This window comes from Antedon mediterranea, chromosome 11, assembly GCF_964355755.1.
Source record: "Antedon mediterranea chromosome 11, ecAntMedi1.1, whole genome shotgun sequence".
Classification (NCBI taxonomy): Eukaryota; Metazoa; Echinodermata; class Crinoidea; order Comatulida; family Antedonidae; genus Antedon; species Antedon mediterranea.
Genome location: NC_092680.1, coordinates 8,661,494 through 8,685,641, shown reverse-complemented (window position 1 = coordinate 8,685,641; position 24,148 = coordinate 8,661,494). Strand labels below are relative to the sequence as shown.

Sequence of the window (24,148 nt, the reverse complement as noted above, 5' to 3'; positions counted from 1 at the left end):
ATTTTACAATGACGTAGGCACAACCCAAATGAGTTGGCCAGTTGCAAGCGATAGTTTATTTTTTTTTTCTATTATTTCATTTCCAAAAACACAAATCGTCACCAGTCGTGGCAACAAGACAAAAACAAACACGATAGTTTAGATACAGTAGTCCCCGTATTATATATATATAAGCGATTGTTCAAATCACTTGCGGTGCAGTTAAGTCCTTGCGCTGAGTCGGAAGTTGGTTCCAACTAGGACGACGCAACGCAAGGACGTACGCGCTAGTCAAGTGATTTAACAAATCACAAGCAATGTATGTATATTATGAAGAGTTATGTATACATGGTCATGGCCTGGAGAAGAGGTTCACTTCGATTCATTTTCTGACAGATAGACTACATATCAATAACGTAATTGTATATTTTATTTTATTAAAAATCTCAACAAAATAATAAAAGCTTGAACGCCCACTAGGACGATAACAATCGACGATAAATATATATTTTCTTACATAAAACAAGAGAAATTAGAAAAGTTTTCAATCATTATAGGTTAACAATTTATGCTGCATTTCATGAAAATAATATGAATCAAATGACGTTATGATTAGTAAGAGCAATATTATCGTGATGATCTAATTTTGTCATTTTCTACATTTGATTGGATTTTTAAAAATATTATAAAGACAGCATAAATGGTTATCCTCTATACTAGGATGAAAACTTTTTAAATTTCTTTTATGTAAGAAAAATGTATGTTTACCTATTTATCATCGATTGTTATCATCCTAGTGTGTAGGAGGCTTTATGTCAAACTAGAACTCAATACTTAGTTGTTTACACTGATATAAACAAAAACTGTACACTGTAAGTATTTTTGGTTAAAACAAGTATACAAGTTTGTACTTTTTCACTATAGAAAATCTTTTTTACATCTGCCACCAATGGCTCTTAAAATGCTTGGCTAATTATTATTATTTCAGCGTTTTCTTCTGTAGTTCCACTTGTAACTTTCATGACCGTCATACTCAGGTTTGTAACCATTGATTAGACACTGTATAACCCATTCAGTTGAAACTACTGGTATGGCTAGTTCATCAGCTTTATCACGGATACTCTTTGGGCAAGTTGGATCGGTCACGATAACATTGCACGTAAAAGCAACAGCTGGAAGTGACAAACAAACAAAATGATCATAATAAAACTCTATGCATCACTTTCATAACATGTTTGCTCTAAAGACTTTAAAATCATGAAGTTGATTTAATTAAAAAATTTAGTTTAATTAAACACAAAATTTATACAATAATAATAACAATAGTTCATTCTTATATAGCGCTCTACAAGCAAGCTTCTCTAAGCGCTGAACATTATTACCCCAGTCATTTTTTGGATCAAACACGTATGGAAACATACTCCCATAATGCAGCTAGTAATCAGCGCAAAGTTGTGTCTTGATCTAACCGGGTACCCATTTATACACCTGGGTGGAGAGAGGCAAACGTAAGTAAAGCATCTTGCCTAAGGATACAAGCAATGCGGCGAGAGTTGGATTCGAACCTCGGTCTCACGATCAGTAGTCCAACATCCAACACCGTGCGCCACACGCCCTCACGTGGTACGGCGTGAGGGCATACTATTAATGCCGTGTGTACCCTTTAAAAAGATATGGAGTATAGAATAGCAATCTAACAACCTATATACACAATAATTTATTACAAGGTAACTCAGACATCGTTGACAGACTTATTAAATTATAAATTCCAAGGCAAATACAAAATTCCAAAAGTCTTTCACTATCTATACAACATTGTAGTTTTCATCGAAATGGAGCTAGGGCTCTTGCCTTAATTAACTTTTTTAACAAACTATTTATCACAGTAGTACAAAGAAGAAATAAATCAAATTGATTAGATGAATACTTACTGGAATCGACCGAACTACATGGAAGATTTGAGACAACATCGCATCTAGCAGCATGAAGTATGGAAATCCACGTATTTTTTGTCTCCTCCTGTTCAGACACTACCATGATATGCATCCCACGTAAAACGGATTGCTCCTTGGTGCTGAGAAAAAAGTAAATTACTTTTGCTTTACTGTCAGAAAAATAACAAATTGAAACAACAACTTTTATCTTATTTGAGTGAATCTTTCAAATGTAGGTATGCTGTTTATGTACATATACACACACACTTTCTGGGGGAAATGGAGTAGACACATACTTGTATATTCATGTGTACTAATGTTACTAATTTCAATTTTATTATTATATTGTATGTTCTCTACTGAAATGTCATTCTTTTATTTTGCTAGTATCTAATTTGGTTTTTAATTTGTATATATTATCAATTATTTATCAGAAACCTACCATTCAATAAGTTTGCCTTCTTCTTCCATGCTCTCACCAGCATAAAGGACATATGCTGCTATATCTTGAAGAGTGTTCTTAAGAAACAAGAAAATAACTTAGTAGTACGAGTACAATTTTACTTGCTTACTACATTAATCATTTTCTGGTGAGGATATACTTTGTATGCAAATGAGGATATACTACTTTGTATGCAAATGAGGATATACTACTTTGTATGCAAATGAGGATATACTACTTTGTATGCAAATGAGGATATACTACTTTGTATGCAAATGAGGATATACTACTTTGTATGCAAATGAGGATATACTACTTTGTATGCAAATGAGGATATACTACTTTGTATGCAAATGAGGATATACTACTTTGTATGCAAATGAGGATATACTACAGCATATGTAAATGAAGATATACTACTGCATGCAAATGAGGATATACTGCATATTTAAGTGAGGATATACTTCATATGCAAATAAGGATATACTGCATATGCAAATGAGGATATACTGCATATTATGTAAATAAGGATATACTGCATATGTAAATATGTTAATTTTTAACATATAAAATGAACAAAACATACCTTATTACAGCTATGATGAAGCCACTGATGTGATATACATGGCAATCCAGCTGCCAATGCTTGGAAGTACTTCTTGGTGCGACAATGTGTATTAGCAATAAGATACACCTTACCTGAACATTTCTAGAAGAACATAATATTTAATTAATTTAAATATATTAAACCCCCAAAAGCAGGCTGAAATGTTACAGCCAGCAGTGAAAAATTGTCAGATTTTAGGTGTGTGAAATTTGAGCCTCACGACAGATCTGTGAGACTTAACATGTATGCAGACTAAATTAAGAGACCATTAAAATAAGCCATTATTTGCTTTAAGACTGATGCATTTTGGGTTTAATTCATAGAAATTTAAAAAATGCATACTACATTTTAATATACAAAAACAAATCAATTATTACTTGAGAACTGTCGTAGCTCTTTAGAACAGTGCCCCCACCAACCATTATCTGCTTGTATGCATAGTCGCGATTAAATCTCATTTGCATGTCATCTGTAATAAAAAAAATATATATATAGAGAGGGACCATGTTCACTAATCAGTCACGCACACCATCATGTAGAACATATCAATGTGAGAATGTCTTTTTATATGATTGCCGTACGTGAAAATGTTGGAAAATTATTCATTTGTCATTAAACAATAGATTTCATTTGATAAAAATGTAACTGCAATCTAACCCAAGTTGGATCCAGTTGCTGATTCAGAAGAAGAGTTGGGTTTCTTTATCACATCTCCATGAGTTATCAAGAAATGGATGCCCTTAAACAGGTTCTTATTTGTTGGTAATGGCCCCATGTACGATGAAGCGTGCACCGGCACAGAGCTGGTCGATTCTTCGTCATCAAGTTTTGTTTTTCTTTTTTTAACAGTGGGTGTGTAAGGCTTTTCAATAATGTGTTCTTCACGATCTGCATGAACAATTATGATAAAACATTACAATATTAATTATTCATACATCATAGCACAACACATTTTTCCTGCTAAAAACTCCTTCAGGCCTTGAACACTTCTGTTGATATGGGTGCTACATAAACTTGAATTATTATGGGTCACCATTCTTTCACAATTATGATGTATCTCTAATTTTTTAGAAATCGAGTTCTTGTACTCAATATGTTGTCAGACGTATCATCATGGTGATGTTTTTGGTTGCAGCCAATCAAAAAGATTTTGTTTCTTATTTTGAATACACCAATTACCAAGCCTAATTTGAAATCCAGATATCAAGGCAACAACCACTACACAAATAAGGTTGTGCACTAAATCTATCAAATAATTATTTCACATATATCGTTGCGCTCAAAGCAAAATACTAATTGTTGGTTCTTAATCTAATAAAATGTCTATTGAATAATTTGTTTGTGAATTCAAAGTCCTTTAATACAAGGACCTTCTTTGTAAATAAATTAATTACATTGCTAACCTTTAATAGGCGTTCTTTTCTGATGAGTTACATTAGGAGATTCTCTTATTTTCTTCTCCGAAGCTACTTTTTTAACTGTTTGCACTTTATCTCCTTCTATTCCACCATTCGCTGCTAATCGTCCTCGTACTCTTTTTCCAGATACAATGTTGTCTAAACAAATACATTATAAAGGCAATGGTAAAACATTAACTATCATTACTAGTACTGAAATGACTTGGACCGCAATGATTTGTTTGGTCATAACAAAATGTGCAAATAAAATAATGGAAGATTAAAATAATAATTTGGGACTGTTTGGACCTCAAGAAAATTCTGGTATTGGGGAAAGGCTTTCTATCTGATATCTTGTTTACCTTTACCTAAATTTAGTCCTGTGTTTAAATAGGTTTTGGCTGAAAACTGAAGAAGTGGTGTAGCTTGCTCCTTATTTAGAATCACTTTACTTCGTGGGTATCTGTAGAAAAATACAATATGTTATTAACAAATCTATATATATTTTCTCATTCTCACAGATTTCCTCATCTTTATCGTTTCAAATTAATTAATTAAATTTCAGTATATCACCGGGCGGTTTAGAATTAATGTTCTTTGCCTCTTGTGTTTATATATATAAAAGTATGGTATTGTTCGAACTCGATTGGATAACGACTCTTTAACATTCTCGGCGTGGTACGGCGGAACAGCACTAGTCCTCAGTTGTACGCACGCGCAACAGAGATCAAATTGATACGCCCTCATCTTTCAGTATTTTTATTCGCGAGGCGGGATCTCCGAAGAGATACTTTTATATATATAAACAAATCAGGCAAAGAACAGTAATTCTAAACCGCCCGGTGATATACTGAAATTTTATACGGTAAAGATGAGGAAATCTGTGAGAATGAGAAAAAGTCGCCCCAACCGAGACTCGAACTCGGACCGCCTGCTTGATATGCAGATGTCCTAACCATTAGACCACTGGGGCTTTCATGGTATTGTTCAAACTCAATTGGATAGTGACTCTTTAACATTCTCGGGGTGGTACGGCAGAACAGCACTAGTCCTCAGTTGTATGCACTCGCAACAGAGATCAAATTGATACGCCCTCATCTTTCAGTATTTTTATTCACGAGGCGGGATCTCCGAAGAGATACTTTTATATATATAAACAAATCAAGCAAAGAACAGTAATTCTAAACCGCCCGGTGATATACTGAAATTTAATTAATTAATTTTATACAATAAAGATGAGGAAATCTGTGAGAATGAGAAAAAGTCGCCCCAACCGAGACTCGAACTCGGACCGCCTGCTTGATATGCAGATGTCCTAACCATTAGACCACTGGGGCTTTCATGGTATTGTTCGAACTCGATTGGATAGCGACTCTTTAACATTCTCGGCGTGGTATGGCGGAACAGCACTAGTCCTCAGTTGTACGCACTCGCAACAGAGATCAAATTGATACGCCCTCATCTTTCAGTATTTTTATTCACGAGGCGGGATCTCCAAAGAGATACTTTTATATATTTGTTTATATATATATATAAATACCATAAATCCCACTACTAAAGGAACACCTTTGGGATGTAACAAAGTGTCCCTTTAATTGAAGTGTCCCCTGAATATGAGTTGGAAAACACCCTTGATGTTACAAGATGCTATAAATACAAAACACTACAAAAAAAGAAGTTATAAATAAATATAATTATTATTACCTCTGAGATTCACCACTGTTAATAATCTCAACAATGTAGCCACAGTTATCATCATCTTCTCTATAATAACCAATTATTTTTCCTAAAGAAAATGAATTAAATAAAATTATACAGACAGTATCATTTTTTTTTTTAAACCATAGGCATCTTGAGATAGCGTCGCACATATTTTTAGGTCGTTGGGAGAACTTTCAACATGTTTAATTCTCTCCCGACCAGTACTCATTTGGCTTTGTTGTACAATGCTGTCTGAGTGGTCCTTAACACATATTCCTATCATTTTTTTAATATGACAAAGGACTCAAATGCTAACTATTGAAGCAAAATTAAAACCCAAAATGTTACCTGGACTATAGAATTCATTAGCAGACTCTGCCAATACAACTTGTTCTTTTGGAAGCCAACGTTTATGCAAGATATCATTAATTGCCACAACACGCTTATCCCCATCATCAAAATGAAATAAATATCTATGTCAATACAATTTCAAAACAAAATCCGAATAAATAAGTGTGTTTAAAAACACCAATTTCTATCAATATAAAGGCTGTTTATTTTTCTAGTCTTCACTCTGAGTCATTTTATGTCTTTGAGTGAGTTAAGTATGGTAGGTCATCTCGGAATATAACATATTAGATTACATATTAGATTACATACAGGTAGGATCTAATAAGACCAATTTAATAAAAATGCGCGATTAAATTACCTCTGAGGACTATCCTCTTTATCTATAGCTCCTGGGTAGTAGAATCCATCACGCCACCTCGCCAAGACTCTTACACCAGGAATTAGGTATGGTCCAATTTCAGGATCTGGAGGTTCAGATAAATCGACACTACTCTCATCAGTTGTCTGAACTGTCTTAATTTTCCTAGGAGATCTCCGTGGTACTCTTTTTGTGTCTTCTATAATTTCCTTTTCATTGTTCTTTGTGCTTACCATCGTCTGAGATTTTAAGGATGTCATCGATGTATTTGGTGATGAACTTGAAGATCCTAAAGCTCCTTGGTCTTGTTCTCCTTCCCTATTTCTATGTAATGCAGAATTGCTTTTAGACATTGAAGATATGTTACACTCGTTTGACAATTGCCTGCTAAACCTTCTCGATCTGGTGATGTGAGATGAGGGTGATGGCTCTGTAAAAGCCACCTTCCTTAAACATTTTTCGAGTGGAATTCCATCTTGATTTGTTCTTGACATTGTATCTTTTAATCCTGAACTACTTACAGAACTAAAAGAAGATTTTGATGTTGAAAGAGAACTGACATCCCCTAGATCCCCTGACGTAAAAGAGGATGTGGTTCGACTTGGAGATACAGGTGTGGGATCTTGATGTTCCGTTACTCTAACATTTGGAACATCAACTTCCTGAAATAAACAGTATTATGTACAGTATTATCATTCACTATAAAATAGAGTATCACAGTGCTGACATCACAATATCACATAGCATCCTTGTTACTGTGACTCAATGGTTCAATTTAGTTGACAGGACATAGATTCCAATTGCTGAGGAAAATTTACCAACATCAAATGTGCACTTACGGTTCTTTCTTTAACCTCTACAACAACACCATCTCTTGTACCTTCTTCGCGAATGTACCGTTGGACAATTGTAGTTGTTGTCGTCGTAATTTTTGTAAACCAAATAATCTTCTTGCTATCCGATTTTTCGAGAGGATTTTCTACATTTTGAGTACTGGTTGTTGGCTGATCTTGGCCAATACTTTCAGTATCCATCTAAGAAAAACAACACAGATAAATAGTAATATGATTATTATAAAAACAACAGGGCGTGTGGCGCAGTGTGTTGGACGTTGGATTACTGATAGTAATCCAACTCTTGCTGCATTGCTTTACTTAATTTGCTTCTCTCCACCCAGGTGTACAACATGGGTACCAGGTTAGATCAAGACACAACTTTGCGCTGATTACTTGCTGCATTATGGGAGTATGTTTCCATACATGTTTGATCCAAAAAATGAACGGGGTAATAATATGCTATGTAAAGCGCCTTTGAGCATTCATAAAAAGGGTGTGTATGTTGTTACAGCTAAGTCTTTAGAAAATAAATACCCACCTGTTCATTTTCAAGACTAGTTCTTTTCTTTACTCTTTCCTGTATGGTTGCAGTACCTTGTTTTGATTTAGCCTGCAAACTACTGCTTCTGTTAAAACTGCTCACTCTTACAGGAGTTCTCTTCTTATTTACTTTTCTTGAACTTTTTGGAGTTACAACCTTTTGTTTAGAAGACGCATCTTTTTTCCTAGAATTTTTCCTTGTTACTACACTCTGATGATCGGATGATACATCAACCAACCTTCTCCGTTTGATACTGACAGACCCACCAGGCACTTCAGATTGCCGTTTTGATTGAACTGGTGTTCCATAGCACTGGGAATCACTAAATTCAAAGGGATCTCTTCTCTCTTTCTGCATACTAGCTTGTTTCCTTGGTGACTGGCGACGAGTAAAAGATACTGGTTGTATTTGTTGAGTATTTTCATTATAAATTTCATTTTCTATTATTTCAGTATCTGCACTAATGTTAAATGTCTTATCATGGTTGCTGCAGCTTTCAACATCAAAAGAATTGCTGTTACTAGGAATATCACCCTGAAAATTCTTGAAGCTACTGCTGGACTCATTACTGACATCATTAACTTTCTCTGCAGTTTCATTGGCTTCTTGTACCTTAGTGAACACTGAAGGTTTCTTCGTTGGGCTTTCTTTGGCAATTTTCATTAGTGTTCCACTATCTGCTGGTCTGGCAACATGAAATATCGGAGTGCCTTCTGTGTTGTTGTCAGTTTCTACTGGTGAAGTAATGGCATGATCTTTTATGGTTTCTTTCTGCAAAATGATTAAAAGTAATTTTACATTAAAGCCCATCATGGACGTGACTTAACCTAGATTTACTTGACCTATATAATTATATTCCTAGGCAAATATATGGTCCAGTGATTATATAATTGTTATTAGCAATCTTAATTAATACACCTAAATGTTTAATTTCAGAATAGCTATTAAGATAAACAATAAGTGATACCATAGTGTCTTTTTGCTGATTATCAGTATGTTCAATTATAGCAGTATCCTCCTTTTCCAAAATAGGGGTGCTGTGTTGAGGGCCTTTTTTCATAATTTCTCCAACTCCAGAAATTACATCGGAAACTGGTTTTATACTGTTTTCTTTTGGAAGACTAAAATGGAAACCATTTCCTAAAAAAGAAGAAAAATTGTACTAGATAGTTTTCAAGATATTTTTGCCACAATAAAACCAAGGGCATAACTTTTAATAAATACAACAAAATACCTGATGTGTCTTTAGGAGACTGAGTAACATTTGTATTTTGAACAAATGAATTAGGCTCGCAATTCTCAACAGGACTCAAGTCCACAATACTGGCAACATGTTCACTTTCTACTGCCTTATGTTTACCTTCACTCTCAGTCACTGAAACAAAATTGAAATCATAATTTAAATAGTGAAATGAAAATTTGTTTTACAACATTATGTTCTTCATTTTATCATTTTCACCCTCAGGTATTTATTATTACCAATACATTTTAAAAAGAGTAAAATAATACCTTGTTTACTGATGGTAACTTGTGATTTCCCAGGCTCTGTGTCACATTGGGTCTGTGTGAAATGAAGATGCCAATCTTGCGAGGTAGCTATGACATCATCATCTGCTTTATCCTGATCAGCATCTAAGCTAACTTTAACATCTTTTTCATCAGATTTAGTTTGAACTTCATCATTCTGAGGATCATCATTGCTGTCATCGTCAAATAAATCTTGTTCAGTTTCCTGAGACATTACATCTTCAGCTTGAATAGTAAATTTGGTTTAAATCAGTTTACACTCATCTTATTTTCTATTTTTGTGGGACAATACATCTAATAACACAACTCGACTGTTTGTGCAGCTCTTACCTTTATTACTGTTACCCTTTGGTAAATCATGCTCATCTTCCTTAAATAGATCCTTTAAAGAAAAATCAATTGTAAAAACATTTGGCTCAAAATGAATCCATTTAAATGTGAATAAATAATTTCAAAGTTACAGATGAAAACAAGCTTTCCAAAAATTACTAAATGAAACAAGGAAATCACAACTAGGAAAAGGAAATGATGAAGCTAAAATTTAACCTGGGTACTAGCTGGATTGTCCAGTTGAGTTGTTTTCTTTGGTGGAGCACTAGCACTTCTTCTCTTGTCAGTGCTTTTCTCAACAATCATTTTTACTGTAAGTAGAAGATAACAATTTGACAGCATAAGATGAACATAGAGATATTATAATATCTTTATGAGATGAGTGATAACTCGTAATATGGAAGTACTGTACTGTAATTATTTTGGGTGAGATATATTTGTCTGGCTATAAAGCACATTGTCTTGATTATAGATTAGGTTAATAAATACATGATCTACCCCACTATTTTAAGGAAGGGATGTGACCCAGATAACAAACAAACAAACAGTTTCAATTTTTGTCAGTTTAAATTCACTATTTTCATACATGGTACACTGGATATTTCTCTTGAATTCTTCAATTTTCTTATTTGGTTTCCAGTAGCTGATAAATTATCTTTTCCTCCTGAAATGTTTCGGCTTCTTGTACCCTCAGTAGAACTTGATCGAACAGACGTTTGCCATGCCTAGAATAAATAGAAAATACACAATTTACAGGTATTTCTTTACTTGTATTGTAATTTGTGTCTCAAAATGTTTAATATAAAAATTGAGGGCAACTTAAATACCTGGAACTGAGCAGACTGCACCACAGATTCAGCTTCCATTTCTTCTGGTGAATCTGATGATTTTGAGTGGTTTTCAGAGCTCTGTGTCATCTCTGCAGACATCAGCTGTTGATTTACAACTTGCTGCCATATTGGTATCTGAAAATATACAATTGATGTAAATACTGTATTCAGATGTCCAAGTCATAATAATCTCATTATTAGTGAATAAGTGCATTGTGTAGGATTGTAGATAATATTAATATATATCATTTTGTTTGACAAATCCAGTAAAGAATTTTACTCACATTCTTTAGCTTTCGCCATCTTGGCTGATGACTTGATCACAAGTGATCCGGTCCACTGCTACTTCCTGGAAATCTGTCGTTGTCGTTTCTAGGTGACGTCATACTTTTTCGTAGCAATGATATATACATGATTGAGAAATACAGCCTCTTCGTCGCGGTTGATCACGTATACACATCATTGCTACGAAAAAGTATGACGTCACCTAGAAACGACAACAGATTTCCAGGAAGTAGCAGTGGACCGGATCATTTGTGATCCAAGCCATCAGCCAAGATGGCGAAAGCTAAAGAATGTGAGTAAATTCTTTACTGGATTTGTCAAACAAAATGATCTATATTAATCTCAGTATTATTAGATAATTAGACAAACCTCAAAGGCATTATTGGTTTCTTTAGAAAAGTATGGTTCAGTTTCCGCCAATTCCAAGTTAACCCGAACATTAGAAGGTTCAACATTCGATTCTAAAAAAAAAAAAGGAAATCAAATACTTCAAGAGTTCAATTTCTTTAACCAATATTTTTAATGGTGATTTCAGCCACGAAATAAAAAAATGACATATTTTACTAATTTCAATTGTCTCATTATTTATTATTACAAAATAATCTATTTAAAAGTTTGTTTTTATAATATAAAACCAAACTTTTAAATAGATTATTTTGAACCATGACAATTTTAAGATATATAATATATATCTTAAAATTGTCATGGTTCGGGGGTTCAAACCTCAACTCTACAGTAGTATTTTAAGATTAATAAGTTGAAGTGTGTAGAGGGGTCTAGAATTGTACTTAAAGGAAACCTACCAAGTGTTTGTGATGGGGAGCTGATATGAATGGTTGCAGGTTCAAAATCCTCCTCTGCTGCCTTTCTTGAAGATTTCTGTCCAGAAAGATGAAGGCTCGCAATGGTTTCTGATGGTGTGCAGATAATTGGTTGGCTTTCGACTATTAATGCAAAATGTAAAGTAGTTTTCATTTGCAAATACTGGTCTAAACTCACTTGAGTTTTAATGAATTCTCACTTGAGAATTAATGAATCTTGGTGTTCACTTATTGTATGATTTGGATTTCACAAATTTTAAAATTTCTAATTTATTTTACTGTAATTTAATATTAATGTAGATGTGTAAATTAAGATTTTCTGTTTTTAGTTAAATTCTTATTAATAATTTAATTAATATCTTTAGTATTAAGTTTAATTATTTAAGTAAAAATAGACTTATGCTCTGTTCATTTTGATGTTTATTCTTTTGTAAATTTGGCTTTTACAATCTATTGTAAAATTCTAATTCTTTCTAATTTAAGTGTAAATTAAGATAAACTCTTGTTGTTAATTGTTTAATTGTTAAATTTGATTTGTATATATTGTCTTACGGCCTTGTCGAAAAACGCCATTGAGGTGAACAAGTGTTACCGTGATTAAATAAAGTTTTTATTATTATTATTATTATTATTGAAAGATACTTTTTCTATTTTAATAACAGAATAAATTCTGAGCTCAACAAAGTGTCTCTTAAATCGGACAACAGCAACAATAATCTTAAATATACACTGTTTACTAACCAATATCAACGTCCTCATCTTGTGAAGCTGGTATGATCACTTCATCTACATGATATGCTCCTGGAGATGGTGCAATGATGCAATCAGAAGCATCAGAAGTACTTGTATTGGCAACAAATGACCTTGATCTCAGTCGACCATTCATACTACCATTACTTGAAAGTGAACTACTGCTGGACAAGGAACTAGAAGAAGTGGGATTTTTATTCTCTGTCTTTGTGCGATTACCATCTTTATTTAAATCAGGTGTTGGCCTACCTGTAAACATGATGGTAGGCTACTCGTACTGTAGATCAATTATCTGAAAACAAATGAGTAAAGTTTATATTCTTAAACTTTGCCTGTATCCAATTCAATGTCGGATCTTTAACAATGGGCAGTTGCGTTCCGTCGTCGGAACCGTAACCACAGCTTCTTTGGCTTAAGTTCTTTTAGCTGGCGGTGCTCCAAAGTCTAGTAAATACCAGTTGAGTTTATCGTAACCAAATTAAAACAAGACAAGACCGCAAATTAGTTAGTTAACTAGATTCGAAATCGTCACTATGTACGAGTTAGGTTATCTGCTGCGCAAATGCCATGTGCACGCCATACGTTAGAATATTGAGCACAAAAAATGCCATTGTGACCTGAAGAAAATAAAATGTTAGTGTGCTCTCTATTTTGTGTCTAAGTATACAGTATATACTGTACACAATATACTACATACAGTGCAGAATAGGTGAAAATAACGGGAACCACCTTTTATTCCAATTTTTAACATGATGATGTCATCAAAATAAAACACGTAGATAGCAATTTTGGAAGGGAATTATCTGAGCAACAACATATTAACGTGTTGAAGAAATTTGAATATGTAGAACATGGATGAGTGCTCTTTTAAATGTTATGAACTATGACGCAAAATATGAAAATACGGCTTTTATAATTCAAATGGCCATATGGTGATGTCACAACATCCTATGCTCAAAATTTGTACAAAAACGTTTTAATAATAAAAGTATCACTTTTCATTCTGAGGAGTTATAAGATATTGAAATTTACTGGAATGATGAAAATAAGTGACCCTAGCTATTTACGCTTTTAAACATAATGATGTCATAACAATTTTTAAAATTGTAAATCATGCGAAAATAATTGATTGACTTAGACAATATCAAATTCTGGGGGGCAATGGAACACATAGCGGAGATGCGCTCTATTAAATGTGATGAGCTATGACAAAAATCTTATATTTTATATTCGAGTGGGAATACGATGATGTCACAATGTCTGGTTAGCCATATTGATGCGTGATCCGATATACAACTCATCAATTTCCAGAATATGATATAAAAATAAACTTCACTGTTTAGTTTGGAAACTATGAACTTTTTCATCAACAAGGCCATTACATGGCTACAGTCGCATGCATCATAGTGAGCTGTAGAGTAAAAATGTGCGCGAATTGTCTAATTTGACGTGCGCGTATAACATTATTTTAAGTCGAAATTGTTTAAAATTTGGTAAAATTACTAGAAAAGGCTGGAAAAAAATACAGTAATTCACATGAAAAAATTATGTTGCTAAAGCTACGTGCACACCACATGCATGGACATTTTTACATGCATAAAATGACATGAAACGTGTAGAAAGTTGATTTTTTTGTGTAACTTTCTGTGAAACATACCATTTTTTCCCTCAACAGATCAGAAAGTTTGCGCATGATATAAATTACACTTTTGGTAAGTTTCAATTTAAAATGTTATTTCGTTGTTTTCAACGGTTTAGGGACGTTTCGGCCCGGGACTATTCTGCCCACTTTTAGTGAGACGTTTCGGCCCACTTTTGGGCCGAAACATCCACTTTGTGGGCCGAAACGTCTCACTTTAGACCAAATTCATATTTATTTTTTTGGTATTTATCAAGTTTTTAAAGGTGTTTAACAATCCGTATTTTATTGATATTGACAATGTTGATATAATATACATAATAAATTACTAAAAAAACGTAATTTTATATTCAATTTATTACTTCGAAAACCTTGCATTCGCCAAGTGGCCAACAGAGGGCGTAACTTGTTTACATCGTTCGCGTGACTAAAAAATGATCATTTTCGACAATGTTTTCAAAATGTTTGCTTTATTGCATCTTTATCCCTAGTAGTACTACCCCACAGTCTCTCTGAAAATAAAGTTTGGGGAAAAAAGCTTATTTTATGCTTATAAAATGCATCAAAGGCGATAAATTTAAGTGTGCCGAATCGTCCCAGGGCCGAATCGTCCCGGGCCGAATCATCTCAGGGCCGAATCGTCCCGTTACCTTTTCAACCTATGTTAAAAACGCGAAATTTATAAAATCGTGCGTAAGTGACGTTGCACAATTGTAAACGTCATGAATATGTTAGCTGCACAACTTTAACATAAATGACAATATGTTGAGAAAGTTATGAAATGTTATGTTTGCAAGTTTTAGAGATACGTACGCAAGACACAACAATTACAGAAAAAAAAATGAATGCAGCATACCTAGCCTATCTACTACTACTACACTAGCTAGGCCCTATAGGCTAGGCCTATTTATTTACCCCTATAGCTAGCTTGTAGTAACCTAGACCTAGGCCTAGCCTCTACAGTCAGGAGGCTTATCTAGCCTAGGCTAGTAGTGGGCCTAGTAGGCTAGCCTACCTGAGCCCGCCTAGCCTAGTAGCCTAAAAGTAAAAGTACCGCCTAAAAGTAGGCTAGGCCCTAAGGCCTAGCCTACTACTACTAGGCCTAGGCCTACTAGCTCTAAGTTTAAAGGCTAGGCCTAACTATTTGATAGAATAGGCTAACTAATCTAATAATATTAATGGTTTCTAGACAACCCAGCCTAGTTAGGTGTAAAAGAGAACCTTCCCTCTTCTGCCTACCTCAACCTACTAGGCCTCTCCCTAAATACTCAAAATATTATGAACATGACGTTGACTGACGTGCACAGCAAAAATAAACAAAAATACGAGCATGTGCTTGTCCCGCGCGTTACAAACATGTCACAACTTGACGTAGAATTAAGCCTCTGCAATTGGTTCATTAAACTATGACGTAATTGAGAATCTTTTATTATTAAAATAAGGTGTGTACAGCCGCCGTATTTTAAGACACTTTTTAAAGTCTGTACTTTAAAGACTAACCTATTCAGATAGAAGAATTAAAGAAAACTATAGAGAGAAAAAATTGTTTGGGGGCGGCGGCGGTATCTTGATTTTGCAATGATTTTTCCAATTTTCTAAACTTTATATTAAAAAGGAGATTAAAGCAATATGCCTAATCTATGTGAGTCATGTGGGTTTCTAGTAGGAGCATGTAGGATTTGTTTTTACACGGTAAGTATAACTGAAACAGCTATAGAAACCATTATAGTGTTGTTGGCCTAGCCCCTAGCTAGCCTATAGGCCTAGGCCTATATAGATACTAGGCGGCCTAGCCTAGTAGGCATATAATAATGGACGCTAGTCAAGTCGCCCCATCGCAATGTCGCCCCATACAAAGTCGCCCCTTACACAGTCGCCCCATTGCAAAGTCGCCCCAAAACAAAGTCGCCCCATCGCAAAGTCGCCCCATCGCAAAGTCGCCCCAAAACGTTAAAATAGTTTACAAGTGCGTAAAATGTCGCAATGATACACAAAATAACACGGAACGTGTAGGCATAGGCCTAAAATGGGAAGCCCCGCCATGTAGTCTCAGGACAGTTACACGATCGTCAGCAGAGAGGAAGGGCGCTACTGCAGTTTTGCACCACACTGTTAAATCTTCGATTTATTGCTTAATTTTTTTCTCACACCCACATCATACAATTTTGGGCCATTATGTAACATGTTTCCATGATTTAGCCACCGTTATATTTACCTTTATCACAATAAAAAATGCCTTTCAAAACAGCTCCATTTCCGCGAATACCTCGATCGAACTGTGGCCATTTTAGAATCAGAAAATTGCCAGAAATCAATGTATATTTTATTTTCTGTTTTTATTTTTAAACTGCAAAGAGTGGTTTTTATAAAGAACCAGCTAGCTGTACATATCAAAACGGCGACGATATGAGTCTGTACATAAAACATTGATAGGACCTATTAATATGAATAATAATACTAATATTAATAATGAAATATTAATTAAACCTCTCTTTCGCCAGCTGAAAATATTTGTTGCCTTTCAAAACTAAATAGGCCTAGGCCTATATATGTGTAATCGGATTTTATAACACTGGCCTCTATAGTTTCTACATTTTTTGGGGAAAATGAAGCATACATTCTGGCAATTAAGTGATAAATATAAGATGGCGAACATTTCGCAGTGTGTTGACATTGAGTTCAGTATTGTTTAAAATGTTTGAAAAGTATTGTTATTTAAAAAAAATTACTTCGTAAGTGGTCGAATCGTATAAACATGTTACATAATATTATGTTGTGAGTGTAACAAAAAAAATTTAGGTGAGAAATCGAAGATATAACGGTGTGGTGCGAAACTGCAGTAGCGCCGAGAGGAAGCCCCCGACTAATCACTCCGCGGTCGCACTGAGCTCACCAGAGGGAAACCCCGTAATTACTCAGCCGTTGTCGCACTATGCAACGCACCATCTGAAGATGGTGAAACCCCACCGGAGTTTTTTTTTATTTTACAGGTTTATGATGAGAAAGATGTGTGCCTTAAAAAATGACAATTTGTAAACATAAGTTTAAGATTATAGTATTATTCGGCATAATGTCATTTAACAGTACATAATTATTTAAATGTGAAATATTTGATAGGGAACGTAGGCTACGTCTGTGTCTTTTATTTTATATGCAACAAATTACGTAAAACAATTTATTTATAAATATTCAGTTTACTATTATTAGTATTACAATTAACATTGATTATAATCCTTGAAAGGCAATCCCATCATTATATCCATTATAAAATTGCATCAAATAACCACTTATGTCGTAAATGATGACGGCGTGCGTGTGTGTATTCGTCGTACGTCCGTGTATGTATTATTCCGTGTCTCTTCACTGTCTTGTTTAATTTAAAATTAAATAAACACCCGATATGAGGATATTTATTAGGCATGATAATTAGAATGTTCTATATATTACCAAAAGGGTTGAAAAGAATTTCTTCAGTAAAATGATATGATCACTGTACTGTTGAATAAAAGGCGACTCGCAATCTGAAACCAATCAGAGCTGCGCCTTCTGGTATCTGTTTTCTCACAGCTGCTACGTCTTTCTGCTGACCGTCGGGGATTCCCCTTTTTAAAAAACACGCCCCCTTTTTGAAAAACACGCACACGATACTCTACGATGGTTTTTCCATGGTCAAAATGTAGCGTTTTAATTTTGCTAAAATACCTGCATGTATAAAACGATCATATCGGCGATGAAATCCTTTTTTTTTTTGGAGTATTTTTTATTTCTTCATTTAGAAAAGTGGCTTGGTGGTTATGATGCTTGGCTACCAATCTAAGGGTCCTGGGTTCAAGTCCTGTCATATGTCAGGGTTAAGACTTAATAATAAGTCTTTGTTTATGTAGAGCATCTTGTGAAATTATTAAATAGTTTATCCATCCTGTAATTGGCGGGTTACTCGCTGTTGGATGAGTATGAAATAAAATAAAATAACAATAGACACATAACTTGTCAATAAAAAAATGCAAAATGATCAATAAGCCTATAACACTCATTGTACTCTTACAACGCTGTTATTGTAATCTATACGAAGGCCTACTACACATTTATACATTTATTATATTATCCTAAAAAATGAGCTGGTATCCACGCGTAGGTTGAAGAAAGATTCGTAATTGTGGCTCTGGTAACTAATTTTAAAATCATATTAAATTAAAATTTTTGAAGCTATAAATCAAGGATAATCTTTTTAGAACTTTCAAACAAGGAACTATTTTTCTAATGATTTTTAAAAAGCACATCACTCCATTAAAACCTGTAAAATAAAAATTAAAACACAAATTATGTATAATAGGATAAACATTATAATGTATACGACTTTTAGCGCGACCAAAGTAATCAACCCATGTCAAACCCAACCGATGATTAAAACAGCGTACTAACTACCAAAATAAACCGTGGGCGACTTTGCGTTGGGGCGACTTTGCGATGGGGCGACTTTGCGATGGGGCGACTTTTCGATGGGGCGACTTTTCGATGGGGCGACTTTGCGATGGGGCGACTTTGCGATGGGGCGACTTGACTGGATCCCATAATAATAGGCTCCTCCTACTACTACTAGGTAGGCTAGGCCTCTCTCTCTCTATTCTAAGACTAAAAAAAAAGACTATGCCTAGGTCTAGGCTAAGTAGACTAGAGAGGCCTATAGGCCAGGCCTAGGAGGCCTGCATATGGCTCATCTCATCTCTACTCTCTAGCTAGGTAGGCCTACTAGTACTAGCTCTACAGTACTCTAGCTTGCAACACCACTCACACTGGCACTAGGCCTAGCTGGATGGTGGACACTGTCCATTGCATGCCTGATTTAAAATCTTTGGACCCTGGCTGGCTTTATTTACAACTTAAGAGAGGATTTAGGCGTGCATCTATTACTGCTTGTATAATAAATAAACTTTTTTTTAAATTAAAGTAATTTTATATGTTTAATAATTAATAATTCAATTATTGAATATTGTTTCATTGTTAATGTTTTTTAAAAAGTATTATTTAATTAAGGTCAAAACACAATTAATTAATTGCGTTTCAGGATTACTAGCTGCATTATGGGAGCGAATATGTTGTCATACGTCATCATGTTTGATAAAAAACTTATTATTATTGGGGTAATAATGTGAAGAGATAGAGGCATTGTGTGTAAAGCACAATAGTATACGAATGTGAATATTAGTTACTACAGTAAATATTGCTTGCAGGCCTACTTTGAGTCACAGTACATTTAAGATTTACAAATGCCTACAAAATAATTCAAGTTCATCCAGTTGACACAAATATTTTGATTCAATATAATACTATAGTTTTAAACCATTTGTATTTAGTGCTGCCAGGCATTATGTTGCAAGCAACCACCAGTATCTAGACCTGAATATTCAGCTGTGTGTTTAGGTTTGTCTAACGTTGGCAAGACAACAATTTTAACAAACTTGTGTGGGGAAGATGAAAGTTCAATTGTACCAACTGTAGGTAAGAGACACTATACAGTAGTAGTATCCTGAAAATATTTAAGAAACTAATAGTAAAAAAATTTAAAATTACTGAATTATTAATATTATTGAAAGTTTAAGCATTTAATATATTATTTCATTATATTAATTCTCTAGCGTGTTTACATACACAAAATACAGAAAATAAATGTAAAAAATAAAAAAATTAAATAATGTATAAAAGTTTAAAAGAGAGAGATTAAATAGAGAGAAATGGCAAACCGCGATGACGTCACTCAAATTTCACCGAGTGGGTATAGATTGTAAACAAACCATTTCGCCACATGTTTTTGTATGATGGGAAATTCCGATGGGTTGAGTTAAAAAGGAAGGTAGAAAAGAACGTTTAACACACATAATAGCAGTATCTTTTTTTTTTTGCAACACCCTTAACAATTTTAATGTTATATGGGCAAATCTTAACATATTTTATTTTAATTTGGATTGAATTAAGACGCGTTTTTGTTATATACTGTACCCAGCTCTAGGCCCTAGATAGTTGGCTTGTATGCTGTAGTACCTCGAGCCTAGCACGGATTATCGGTTATTATAATAATATTAAATAATATTGGAAATTCGTTATTGCATACTGTACTACTACTACTACTTTAGCTAGGGTGCTGCTAGGCGTCTCCTAGCTAGGTAGTAAGACTAAATAGAGCATCTCTAGTAGATGTAGGCCTAGCATTAGTTTCAGCTTGACAACTGACATTTTGTTATGTGGCTAGTGATGCTTCCTGCAGGGGGGCTACCGCCAGTAATGAATACTTGATAACACCATTCTACTATAATACTATAGGCCTAGTCTAATGTAGACTTACAGATATGAGATATTTTTAGAAATATGATTGTGAATGATGGATGACTTTTATACATATTTCATTGTTTTATTGTGTAAATACACAAATACAACAAGAATTATGAGCGTTACAGCCACAACATTGGTTAGACAACGCCATGATTCACGTGTATAAACATAGGAAATGTGTCGCCCTCAACGGTTTGTTATGATTTTATACCCACTCGGATTTTAGACGTCGGTTCGCCATTTCTCTCTATTAGTTTGTTTTAAACAGAAAAAAAATTTAAGTTGAGTCCCTACAACATATATCCTGCAGCCAGTATATTTTCATTTTTATTTTGCAAATTTGACTATTTGCACCTTTTACAGTAATTCTTATCAATAAAAACAATTAAAGTGTAAATGTATTGTGTAATATTTGTTTACTTTTAATAGGTTTTAGTATCAAGGCTATTGGATTTGATGATGCCATTTTAAGCATTAAAGAACTTGGAGGTTTGTCATTCTAGTCTTGTTACTAAATATAATTTAAATGGTGATAAACACGAATGTACAGTAGTTGTTACTCATATTTAAAATATTGTTCCAACTACCCTTAAATTTTGTACAGTAACTACATCCGTGAGTGAGTCTGAACAAAAGATTATCTGTTTCATACTGTGACATAATGTATTGTAGGTCTGGACTATGAGCTTGACCAATAAGGTTTTAGATACATTATGCACTTGTCAATTGTATGACCCACTATACGTCCCTCGGGAGAGGTGCGTCATTTACAAATAATTACTGACGCAGGGGTGCGTCAAAAAACCTAGAAGGTACGTCACATCAATGAACAATGGTGTGTCAATGTCCGTCACTTTACCACCTAAATATCATAAACAACATGGTCACAGTGCGTCATAATGAGTCCGTCTTGGTCCCTTTTGGGTTCAGTAGGTCACTTTTTTACTCAAATGACGCACCTCTCCCGGGGGTCGTATAGTGGGTCATACAATTGAATAGTGCATTACTGAGGATGGGAGAGAGAGATACAAACAAATTTATATTTCACATATTTTGTTTTCAGGTGGTGATAAAGTACGGCAGTATTGGAATCGTTACTTTGATGGAGCTGAAGCGGTTATATTTGTTGTGGATTCTGCAAGTACTGAAGACCAGTTGCAGATGATAGGTGATGAAATGAAGGCTGCTCTCTGTAACAATGCATTGAAAGGGTTACCACTGCTGGTGTTGGCACATTGTCAGGACAAAGAAGGAGCAAGGAGCATTGAAGAGGTAAATATTTATAGATGGTTTTTATCCCATGTCAAGACATGACAGTTGATATTGATAACTTGTGTTTTTTAAAAACGTTTTGAAATATAGCACCGATAATAATAAATTTGCCTTTGGATTTATATAATTGTAATGTTCTGGCTGCTGATTTGCAATCAACTATTGCTATCATTTTATTCAGATCACTGAGTTGCTGGACCTTGAGATGATAGGAGATGGTCGTCCATGGATAGTGCATGCTAGTTCAATTAATGACAGTTCAACAGTTCGCAGTGGTTTTACAAGGCTTATACAATTACTTATTGGTGTAGATGAGGTAGATTCAAATCGTATATGAAGTAGTTGTATTCTACTTTAATTACAGTAGTAATTGAGTTATTTATATAGGGTTTTCCCTGAAGTTGCTGCAGTAAATTGTGCAGGATGTTCATAATTGAACTGATTGGCTGCAATAACCTCTTGCAATTATGAATACTACAGTATAAGAGATTGTGCTAGGGCTGCACCAACTTGATTATTATTGCATCAATATGTATGCTTACAGTAATTGAGAACCAATGGTGTTAAGAATGTTAAAGATACCAACTCAAGTCTAACATTATAAATTGTCAATTTTCTAAGTTCATCTCTAAAACACATAAAAGTCATAAATGCAGTCGGATAAAATACGTGCTGCACTTATCAATTTGACATTTTAGAGCGTTGGTATTCTGTAGAAACATTCAATAGGAGAAATAGGAGAAATAGCAGCAGGTCAGTGATACGATTGCCTGTTTCTGTGTAAAATTTAAAAAAATCAATTTTAACTACCTGAATGGTGCTTGTATATAAGAGCTTTTGTATATATTGGGAGATTTTACCGAATTAATTTACTGCTGTACAAATTTTCATAATTTCTTCTATTTTAAAATTCTTTCTACCAAGTATTTAATCATTAATTTATTATAAAGAATGTCAAATGTTCATTCCAAAATACAAGGCTGAAATAATTGAATGACCCAATTGAATATGAAGATAACATTCTGATGTATGTATGAAGATGATTTAACAGCAGTAGGCTCTTAGTGAATGGATGAAGCTATTGGTGTGGACAACCGTACATGTAATTCATCAATGTTACTTTACATTAGACTTGTACTTTGTAGATATTTACATGCAAGTTCAATTGTGTCATTACCACGTCACTTGATATGCCTAGAAAAGTATCGGTAATAAAGCTCTACATTAAATGTCTTGTTCAACTTGCATCTGGGCAGCCAGATAGTTCTAGAACTACTGTACACCTTGAATACTTTAAATGTCTTGTTTAACTTGCATCTGGGCACCCAGATAGTTCTAGAACTACTGTACACCTTGAATGAACTTAATGTATTGGCTGGAATTTGACTCAATTTAAACTTGCCAAAAATTTAAATTCATTTTCCAACATTCTGTGATCATGGCGATAGTCCAATAACAATAGAATCAATTGTTTTTAAAGGAAAACTTAATATATGATGTGCGCGCCAAGTGTTTTCAGTATTTAGGTTGTTTCTATCGTCCTGCCAAAGCATGTGTTTAAAAGCATTTTTATGAGATAATTTGTTAATATTGAGATATATTAGTAGTACAGTAGTTTTATCATGTTTTCTACTTAATTATTTCTTTTGTGCAATTTCAAACTACTGTATATTGTTAATCTGTTGTTCAAGTTTTTGCATGTGCTTTAATGCTATGAATTCACTATTTTCATTACAGTACTCACTACTGTAACATATTTTATTAACCATTTATAAATGGTGCTTTGTGTTTTATCTTGTGTTATTATACCTTTGTACATTTTATAAACACTAGAATGTTTTAATATGTAATATTTTGTACAGTATTTATTAGTTACTTATGCTTGTACTGTTTGATTTTAAATATAATGTAAACCAAAGTGCTTATGTAGTTTATTCGAAATACATATTAAATCATGTTGTTTGGAAAATTACTATAAAGAGGAATTTTTAGTGACCCTAAATCAACCCTGGAAGAAACGCAACAAAGTCATCGCATGAATATTTTACATTTTTCTAGAGCCTCTAGTTTATAATACAATAAGTAGTAATTAAATGAAACTGATGCAATCACAATGCTGTATCACTACAACTAGAGGTAATCAGTTGTATTCTAGACAAATGTAGGCTTAAGGCCCATTTACACTAGGACGATAACGATCGACGATAAACATACATTTTTC

The 24,148-nt window shown here is 34.1% G+C and overlaps 2 protein-coding genes across 2 annotated transcripts; one reads left to right on the top strand and one right to left on the bottom strand.

The window, feature by feature from the left end:
- Positions 1 to 406: 406 nt before the first annotated feature.
- LOC140062835 (uncharacterized) lies at positions 407 to 15,629 on the bottom strand. The gene is made up of 24 exons (XM_072109195.1): positions 15,568 to 15,629; positions 12,681 to 12,981; positions 11,922 to 12,062; positions 11,488 to 11,579; positions 10,831 to 10,968; positions 10,590 to 10,728; positions 10,220 to 10,314; positions 10,004 to 10,055; positions 9,656 to 9,898; positions 9,381 to 9,521; positions 9,114 to 9,286; positions 8,144 to 8,917; positions 7,609 to 7,803; positions 6,770 to 7,431; positions 6,409 to 6,533; positions 6,064 to 6,145; positions 4,728 to 4,822; positions 4,366 to 4,518; positions 3,620 to 3,850; positions 3,340 to 3,431; positions 2,942 to 3,064; positions 2,356 to 2,432; positions 1,911 to 2,053; positions 407 to 1,151 (listed from the first exon to the last, which is right to left on the bottom strand). Exons 2-24 carry the CDS (start codon positions 12,946 to 12,948, stop codon positions 964 to 966), a joined length of 4,422 nt encoding a protein of 1,473 aa, XP_071965296.1. The 5' UTR covers positions 12,949 to 12,981; positions 15,568 to 15,629; the 3' UTR covers positions 407 to 963.
- A 249-nt stretch (positions 15,630 to 15,878) lies between these two features.
- Positions 15,879 to 24,127, top strand: LOC140062873 (ADP-ribosylation factor-like protein 15). The gene is made up of 5 exons (XM_072109255.1): positions 15,879 to 16,020; positions 19,683 to 19,827; positions 21,085 to 21,144; positions 21,719 to 21,927; positions 22,109 to 24,127. The coding sequence occupies exons 1-5, from the start codon at positions 15,958 to 15,960 to the stop codon at positions 22,262 to 22,264; spliced, it is 633 nt and encodes a 210-aa protein (XP_071965356.1). The 5' UTR covers positions 15,879 to 15,957; the 3' UTR covers positions 22,265 to 24,127.
- The last annotated feature ends 21 nt before the right edge of the window (positions 24,128 to 24,148 follow it).